Genomic DNA, 10000 nt, shown 5'->3' with positions numbered 1-10000 from the left:
CTCCCTCCTTTTTCCCTCTTTTCCTTCTAGTCTCTCTTACTCTTCCCTCCCTCCTTCTGCTTTCCCCCTTCCTCCTCCTTCCTTCCTTCTTTCCTTCCTTCCTTCCTTCCTCTCTTCTTCTCTCCCTCCGGATAGAGAGGGAGATATGGGAGAGAAGAAATACTGCAGTAACTTATATATCTTACAAAAAGTCCCCAAGAATCACGAAATTTCTGAAAACTACGCAAAACTTCTGTAAAAACTGAAAATTTTGAGAACCTCCCGAAAAATCTGAGGGAAACACTGAAGAATCTGGAAATCTCCCGAAAAATCTGGAGAAAACCCTGAAATTTTCTGAAAACCTCCCGAAAAATCTGAGGCTCTGGCAACGTTTCACTGAGCCACGCAACAATTGATCACGTGTCTGTCTCTCCTCGGTTCTCCCCGTTTTGGTTGTTTTTTACGCCAGTATTACACCTTAAATCTCTATTCCCCTTTTATTCAATACCTTTATTCTTATATTTTATTTATTTTCCTTATATTTTATCTACCTTATATCTTTTTCTCTTCACTAACACTCTTTTTTTCGCTTTTAATAAATTTTCTCCCTTAAACAATACTATTTCACTTATATTTTATTTATTTTCTCTTTATTTTTCTCTATTCTATTTTTTTCTCTTCCCTAACACTTTTTTTTTTCATTCACCTTGTTTATTTTCTTTCATCTATCTTTATATTTTTTTCACGCTTTTAACATTTATTTTGGCATTAATTTCACTTACATTTATCAATTTTTCATTATATCTATGTATTCCATCACCATCCATCATCTTTACTAACACTTGTATATCTATTTGCCTCTTTTACCTTTCTTTTTCCATCTAATGCGAATCTTCTAGAATAAATTTTCCTTATAACTACTTTTTTCCACTATTTTCTTTAATTACCACCTCTTTAAATACCTCCTCTCCCCTCAATCAACATATTTTCCCTCATATTAATTTGTTTTTCTTTCTTTTTATATCTTATACAAATTTTCTAATATAAATTTTCCTTATGACTACATTTTTCCCCTATTTTCCTTCATTAACACCTTTTCATCCTTCTCCCATCAATTAACAGACTTTCCCCTCGAGTTTACCTCCATCACTTCCTTTTTTCCTTTAAAACAGAACCTTCTCTCCTTCACTAATTATTACTTTCCTTAATAATCAAATCTTATTGAGTTACCTATTAAAAATTCCCGTTTTCTCTAAAGCCTCGACATCATATCACGTATCTTGAGAGGCTCTTTAAAAACACATAATAAATACTACCTACACATACGTAACACAATAAAAAGACTAGAAAAAAAAAGAAAAACAAGTGCACCCGCTAAAACACCACAAAAATCATATAGAAAGCGGGAAATAAAGAAACGAAGCTGAAGATAAGCATGACGTAACGCGTGACAACGTATTGGAACTGTTTACGTATTTGTTATTATTTTTTCGTCCCTCCCTCATGAGTCAGCTGACTGAGGGAGAGAGAGTTGGCACGCGGCTGTAGTGTGACGTAACGTGCGCCCTGTAGAGCCAGTGGGCGGGCAGCGGCGTGACAGTAGCGTGGGGAAGTGGGAGAGATGCTGAGGTGAGAGAGAGAGAGAGAGAGAGAGAGAGAGAGAGAGAGAGAGAGAGAGAGAGAGAGAGAGAGAGAGAGAGAGAGAACAGCTGTATTGTGTTAAACTTGATTAATCCCGCCCTGAGAAGGATAATACATGACATAAGGTATACATAATTATTACAACTGTGTGAAATTGAAACAAAATTAAGTTAAAATAGCTTGAAGTTATGATAGTAAGAAGTTATATTAGTCTTCCTTTCTTTTATTCCAGAGAGAGAGAGAGAGAGAGAGAGAGAGAGAGAGAGAGAGAGAGAGAGAGAGAGAGAGAGAGAGAGAGAGAGAGAGAGAGTGTACAAAACCCAGCTGTATTATGTCAAACAAAATCTTTCTGGCTCAACAAACTACACACAACACATGAAGAGAACAAATTGCATGTAGTGTTGTAGTGTTTCTATCGGGTTATGTTACTCTTCCTTTCCTTCTATACTGGCGCGTTTGTTACCGTGTTCATTTACCAAGCAGGCGTCTTTGACTGACCTTTCTTTCTAACGTTTTCAAGTCTTATCCTGAAAACTTAAGGTCAAGTAGAAATATGAGTTTTTTTTTAATTTTTTTTTATAGTGTTCTAAAAGTTGTTGTTTTTATTTAGTGATTGATCAATTTATTTACTTTATCTATCTATTCATATTCCTATCCATGTAAACGTTTGTCTATTTATCTATCTATCTGTCAGTTTATCTATCTGTTGTCGACCTATCTCTTTATTCATCTGTATATCTACATATATATCTCTTACTATATATCTACATGTTTGTCTATCTATCTATTTATCTATCTATCTATCTAACTATCTATCTGTCTATCTTTCTATCTATCTGCTAGTTTATCTACCTATATATCTACCTAAATATCAACATATCTATCTATTTATCTATCTATCTATCTATCTATTAGTTAATCTACCTATATATCTACCTAAATATCAACATATCTATATATTTGTCTATCTGTCTATCTATCTATCTATCAATCTGTCTATCTACTTACATGTGTACTTATTTATTCAAAAAAGGCGTTTTCATGATTCAAGTCACAGTAATATTATATAACCCTTTCCCCTCTCTATACATATTTAATTTCAGAAATCGAGAAATATTACGAGAACAGAGGAATGAAGTTAAAGGAAAATAATGGTTAGTGATAGTCATATAAACAAAATATGAATGAAATTATGAAAAAAAAGAAAAAAAAACATAAAACAAAGAAGAATAAATGAGGTAAATGGATAACTAAAATACAAATAGATAGATAAATGAATAATAGTAAAATAAATTAAGACAGAAATAGATATAGCATGAAATAAATTAATCGAAAAATTAAAAAAAGAACCACACAACTGAAAATAATAAACGAAAGATAATAAATGAATAAAATAATAAAACACAGACAGAGAGACAGACAATAAATGAATAAGTAGACGAAATATATCACTGAAAGCATAAATGTCTAAATGTATGATGAAATAGCCTGAGGAGAAACTGAAACGAGTGTTCAAGTGTATGATGACATTGTCGGAGAGGGGAGAGGGGGAGGAGAGGGGAGAGGGGGAAGGCACTATTTTGGTATTGTCACGCAACTTTCTGGGTTGAGGAAACGCGTCATGGTCTTGTCCTGTATGAGAGAGAGAGAGAGAGAGAGAGAGAGAGAGAGAGAGAGAGAGAGAGAGAGAGAGAGAGAGAGAGAGAGAGAGAGAGAGAGAGAGAGAGGCCACTCTTACACAAGCGCACACACTACTACTACTACTACTACTACTACTACTACTACTACTACTACTATTACTACTACTACTACTACTGCAGTACTGCTACTGTTGCTACTACTACTACTACTACTACTACTACTACTACTACTACTATTACTACTACTACTACTACTACTGCAGTACTGCTACTGTTGCTACTACTCCTACTACTACTACTACTACTACTACTACTACTACTACTACTACTACTACTGCTGCTGCTACTACTACTACTACTACTACTACTACTACTACTACTACTACTACTACTACTACTACTACGATGACGACGACGACGATAATGACTACGACAAATAATAATAATAATAATAATAATAATAATAATAATAATAATAATAATAGTAACAATAATAATAATAATAATAATAATAATAATAATAATAATAATAATAATTATTATTATTATTATTATTATTATTATTATTATTATTATCATTATTATTATTATTATTATTATTATTATTATTATTATTATTATGAAATAGTAGTAGTAGTAGTAGTAGTAGTAGTAGTTTTAACTTATAAAGTATATTTTTCTAATCTATAATAATAATAATAATAATAATAATAATAATAATAATAATAATAATAATAATAATAATAATAATAATAATAATAATAATAATCTTATAAACCTGTAATAAACTACTAAAATTAATAAGAGAAAAATTAAATCTCTCTCTCTCTCTCTCTCTCTCTCTCTCTCTCTCTCTCTCTCTCTCTCTCTCTCTCTCTCTCTCTCTCTCTCAAGCAGGACATACCACCATCACCTTTCTTGGTAATATTATTGCCTTAATGCTCCATTGCTTGAGTGTCTGTGATTTGGAGAAAATGGCAACTCTTCAAGAATGACTATTATTATTATTACTATTATTATTATTATTATTATTATTATTATTATTATTATTATTATTACTGTTATTATTATTATTATTATTATTATTATTATTATTATTATTATTATTATTATTATTACTGTTACTATTATTATTATTATTATTATTATTATTATTATTATTATTATTATTATTATTATTATTATTATATTATTTTCCGTGTGTGTGTGTGTGTGTGTGTGTGTGTGTGTGTGTGTGTGTGTGTGTGTGTGTGTGTGTGTGTGTGTGTGTGTGTGTGTGTGTGTGTGTGTGTGTGTGTGTGTGTGAGGCTTTAGATCATTACGTAAATAAGTTAATTGTTCAGTTCTTTGCTCTCTCTCTCTCTCTCTCTCTCTCTCTCTCTCTCTCTCTCTCTCTCTCTCTCTCTCTCTCTCTCTCTCTCTCTCTCTCTCTCTCTTAATGGTCTATTTTCCTTCCTTTTCTCCCTCTCCTCCTCCTCCTCCTCCTCCTCTGAACTCTTTGACCTCTACCTCTGTCATCATTTTTTTCTAATTTCTTGTTTAATCTTATCCTTCTCCTACTCCTCCTCTTCCTCCTATTTTTTTCCTTATCTACAGCTCTTATCTATATCTGCTTTTATCCTACCGTGCAATAGCACACACACACACACACACACACACACACACACACACACACACACACACACACACACACACACACACACACACACACATGACCGTGAAATAGCAGCTGTATAAACGTTTTGGAGTTCTAAGTATATTGACGAGAATGCTGCTGCTGCTGATGATGATGATGATGGTGATGATGATAATTATTATTATTATTATTATTATTATTATTATTATTATTATTATTATTATTATTATTATTGTCATTATAATTATCATTATTATTATTATTATTATTATTATTATTATTATTATTATTATAAGAAGAAAAAGAAGAGCTTGTTTTCTTCTATGTAATGATAGAAGACGGTTATATTAATGCGCGAACACACACACACACACACACACACACACACACACACACACACACACACACACACACACACACACACACACACAGCTAGCCAGCCAGACAGACAGACAGACAGACAGACAGACAGACAGACAGACAAAACTTAACTAATTAACAAACACAGACAAGAAAAAAAGATTACATCATCATGAGAGAGAGAGAGAGAGAGAGAGAGAGAGAGAGAGAGAGAGAGAGAGAGAGAGAGAGAGAGAGAGAGAGAGAATTTCAAGAAACAAGGCTACAAGGTCAGAACTATGGAACATAAACCAGTCTCGTACACGTCCTGCTGGAGGAGGAGGAATTGGGGAAGGGGGAGTTAGTGTATGTATAAAGCAGGGGAGTAGTGACCCGGGGACATCATTTCAACCACCACTCCTGCAGAAGACTGGGCCAGCGTCACTTCAGACATGGAGGCGCTGAAGGAGGTTAGACTGAGTGAGAGTGAACGGAGGGAAGGATATGATAGTGGCTTGAAGGAATGATGGTGTGAGAGGTGAGAGTGACGTCAGTGAAGTGAACTGTGAGTGAAGTGAGTGAAGGACAGTGAGTGAAGTGGTGAAGTGACTGAAGGAATGGAGAGAGAGAGAGAGAGAGAGAGAGAGAGAGAGAGAGAGAGAGAGAGAGAGAGAGAGAGAGAGAGAGAGAGAGAGAGACCAAAAAAGTTCTGGATGGCTACAGTAACCTCAGTAACGACATTCTCAAGGTTAGATGCACAAACACTCCGAGAAGCACATAACAAGTAAACACATCCACAACACAGGTACTGACACGTGTGGACCTAATGACTTGCTGCACCTTTCCGCATGTTCAGCCATTAGGGAAAGAGAGAGAAAGAGGAACAAATACCACTAACATATTATTTTCAGAAACACTTTGCTCTCTCACCACGAATATTTTGAAAGGCCAGAGATGATGTGCCTGATTCTTAAGACTGTTTCTCCTGCTCATAATGTAGAAATGTTGTCAATCTGTCACTACAACGGTAAGAACTCCCTTAAAAACCTTTATAACATTGTTTCTCCTATTAGTGATATAGAAATGTTGTTAATCTGTCACTACAACGGTAAGAACTCCCTTAAAAACCTTTATAACATTGTTTCTCCTATTAGTAATATAGAAATGTTGTTAATCTGTCATTAGAATTGTAAAAACCCTCAAAAACCAGTATCACTTATTGCTCCTTTAGTTAGTAATACAAAAATGCTAATTAATCTCCCACTAGAACACCCTTAAAAACCCATATCACTTATTGCTCCTTTAGTTAGTAATACAAAAATGCTATTAATCTCCCACTAGAACACCCTTAAAAACCCATATCACTTATTGCTCCTTTTGTTAGTAATACAAAAATGCTATTAATCTCTCACTAGAACCGTAAAAAGACCCTTAAAAACCCGTGCAACTTCAACTAAAGCCTTTGGAATGTAGTGGAGGTGCGGGCAGGAGTGCTTCACATGCCCCAGTGTGGTGAGGCATGGGATGGCAAAGACAAAGGGCATTAACACCCATGGCAACAATAACAAACAGATCATTGACGCAGGTAGGAGGGGGAGGAGGGGAAAGCTGGGAAGAGGTGTCTAATTTTTGCAGGGTTTAAGGTACATAGGATGGTGAAGGAAGGGTGTTAAGGAAAGAAGGGAGGAAAGGATGGTGGGAAAGTAAGAAAATAGGAAGAAAATAAGTTGCAAGAAGCCGTGAGGTTTCGTACACGTGTCAGTCTCTGTACGAAACACACCTGCCTGCTTCCACCTGTCATTCTTATCTATACATGTTCATCCTCGCCCGCATCAGCTATACTATAAAACCTCCTGCTCATGATAGAATGAGTAAAATGAAACAATGCTGGATGAATAACTGGGTAATTTGTAACTTGACCACTAGAAGTACCATCCGTTACTTGGTCAAAACCTCTAATAACACCAAAAATTATAATGAAACCACCTACTACTGCATAATGAATAAGAAACGTTAATGCTAAATAAAGAACTGAAAAATTTATAACCGCCTGCTAACGAAAAACAGTCCTCGGCTTCGTAAAATACCTTCTAATAACATCTAAAAAAAAAGTTATGCATTTTTTTTTTTTTCGTTTCATTCCCTCTTCAGTACTCCATTTAAAGACCACAGACATGATCAGTCTGGTTCTGATGAGTCATGGAAGCACCCGTGAAAGTTGCGGGAACTTCCACAGCAGCATGTTAAAAACAGATTAAGATGCCTACACGTTCCCCTTCTCTGTGGCTTCCTACCCTTCCCATATAATCTATAAAGCACTTTTCCCTAATTCCTCACCTTTATTTTCACTTCCTAAAATTTGTATTTCATCTATAATTTTTCATTCGCTCTCGTGCGCCAGCCAGCCAGCCAGACAGCCAGCAAAGACCAGACCAAAGAAAACGGATGAAGAAAACGAGGGATAACTTGAGGGTAACACATGAAATTTGCAAGCCCCTCCCCCACCCACCCTCTCTCTCTCTCTCTCTCTCTCTCTCTCTCTCTCTCTCTCTCTCTCTCTCTCTCTCTCTCTCTCTCTCTCTCTCTCTCTCTCTCTCTCTCTCTCTCTCTCTCTCCTTGGTAATATCTTATTCCAATGAGGAGGAAGAAGAGATAAAAAGATAGCGAAGGAGAATAAAGTAAAGGAAGATGAAGAAGTAAAAGAAGAAGAAAGAAGGAGGAAGAGGATAAAGTAAAGGGAGATAAATAAATGTAGAAAAAGGAGAAAGAAAAAAAGAAAGGATAAAAGGAAGGAGAGGAGGAAGACAAGAAAGAAGAATAAAGAGAAAGACAGAAAAAGGAAGAAGAGGGTGAGGAGGACGAGGAGAGAAAAAAAAAAGAGGGGAAAGAGAAGAGAAAGAATAGGTAGGAGAAGAAAAAGAAGAGAAGGAAGAGGAGAAAGAAAAAGAAGACAAACAACAAAAAAAGGAAGACGAAGATGAAAAAAAAGTTAAAAAAAAAAAAAAAAAGAAAGAAAGAGGGTTCAGGGGGAGTCTCGCGTCCCGTTTCCTGTGCTCTCGTAGATAAAGAATAATTATAATGCCGGTTTCTGTCGATAACCCTTCCCTGCCTCTTTGATAATTAGCATGGGAGCGTTCGGTCTAATGAAACTAATTACAGTGAGGGCAAACTTTTAATAACTGTGTGCTTGATTATCGTTCATTAGTTTAGGTGGGTAAGCATGATTTTACTTTATTATTTATTAGTGTTTGTTTACTTATTCACCTTTGTTGAAAAAAATTATTGTCTTGTTTACATATTTGTATATCTACGTATCCATTTATCTATCTCTATCTATCTTTGTCTATCCTTCTATCTATCTATCTATGTCTCTATCTGTTTATCCACCCTTCTATCTATCTATTTATCTATTTATTTATCTATGTATTGTTCTTTTCATTTACAACTTTTTAATTATTTCTTTCATTTTTTTTATTTTATCATTTTCTTCTTAAATTACTTTTTTTTTCATTTTCCCTCCAGTATACAATTTACTCTTTTTTCTTCCTTATTTATCTTTTTTTTTTCGGGAACTTCATAAGCCACACAATAAATTAATTAACTCTGCTTCCTTACTGGTGAAAATTTGAGAGGAGAGGAAAGGAAAGGAGAGGAGGAGGAGGAGATGATAATTTCTTTCAATTATCAATATCTAATTGGTATTGGATTTCCAGGTCATGTGATAATGAACTCTCTCTCTCTCTCTCTCTCTCTCTCTCTCTCTCTCTCTCTCTCTCTCTCTGACCAATCATCATACAATATACTACTTTTAAAACAAAGAAGAGAGAGAGAGAGAGAGAGAGAGAGAGAGAGAGAGAGAGAGAGAGAGAGAGAGAGAGAGAGAGAGAGAGAGAGAGAGAGAGAGAGAGAGAGAGAGGGAGAGAGAGAGAGAGAGAGAGAGAGAGAGAGAGAGAGAGAGAGAGAGTGCCTGAAAAACAAAATTAGACATACATGCATTCGCCCTCATGCACACACACACACACACACACACACACACACACACACACACACACACACACACACACACACACACACACACACACGAGCGGCGGTCAATGAAAAGATAAAAAAAAAAAAATGCTGTCAGAGAAGAAAAGATGAATCAACAACACTGATAAAATAAAGAGGAAAAGAAAAAAGAAAAGAAAAAGTAAGAATAAGTAAAAACATCCATAAGAAGCAACTCCTCCGCATTGGTTACTCTTTCTCTTTCTCTCTTCTTTCCTTCCTTCTTTCTTCTCCACTTTCCTCCTCCTCCTCTTCCTCTACAATCATCTCCATCCTCTTCCTTCTCCACCTCCATCCATTTCTACTTCTTTCATTCTTCTTCTACTTCTCCACCTTCCTTCTTTCATCATCTCTTTCCTTCTCTTCCTTTCTCCCATCCTCTTCTTTCTCTTCCACTGCTTCCTGTAATGTCTCCGCTGAAAAACAAAGAAAAAAATGGCTAGTCACATTTCTTTCTTTATTATTCACACTATTATTGTTTATTTTCGTTAGTGACTATAAATAAATGCCCAAATGTTTAAATAGACCTGATAATCTCTCTCTCTCTCTCTCTCTCTCTCTCTCTTCCTCCTCCACTACCTCCATCCATCTCTCTCTTCTTCCTCCACTTCCTCCATACACCTCTTCCTCCACTACCTCCACCCACCTCTCCTCCACCCTCCTCTCACCACTCTTCTCTTCCACAGTACACACCGCTGCAGGAAAATAGAAAGGAGGA

The 10000-nt window shown here is 35.6% G+C and overlaps 2 protein-coding genes across 3 annotated transcripts in view; one reads left to right on the top strand and one right to left on the bottom strand.

Annotated features, from left to right (window-relative positions):
• The window catches only part of LOC135107988 (uncharacterized), a 93401-nt gene that overhangs the window by 74472 nt on the left and 8929 nt on the right, over window positions 1-10000 (bottom strand). The window lies entirely within an intron of this gene.
• LOC135107989 (lysosomal proton-coupled steroid conjugate and bile acid symporter SLC46A3-like) overlaps window positions 1464-10000 on the top strand; it is a 12991-nt gene continuing 4454 nt past the window's right edge. The window contains exons 1-2 of one of the 2 annotated variants that reach the window (XM_064018504.1): window positions 1464-1608; window positions 9969-10000. The exon at window positions 9969-10000 is cut by the window's right edge and continues 256 nt beyond it. Coding sequence is in view for 1 of the 2 variants with exons in the window: in XM_064018503.1 (XP_063874573.1) it covers window positions 5688-5705; window positions 9969-10000 (50 nt within the window). In the remaining variant the exon portion in view is untranslated. Of the gene's footprint in view, window positions 1609-5614; window positions 5706-9968 lie in introns of those variants that run through there. The other variant, XM_064018503.1, reaches the window with a different exon arrangement.

The sequence above is a fragment of the Scylla paramamosain genome, chromosome 16 (assembly GCF_035594125.1).
Source record: "Scylla paramamosain isolate STU-SP2022 chromosome 16, ASM3559412v1, whole genome shotgun sequence".
Classification (NCBI taxonomy): Eukaryota; Metazoa; Arthropoda; class Malacostraca; order Decapoda; family Portunidae; genus Scylla; species Scylla paramamosain.
This window is presented reverse-complemented; position numbering and strand designations above follow the sequence as displayed.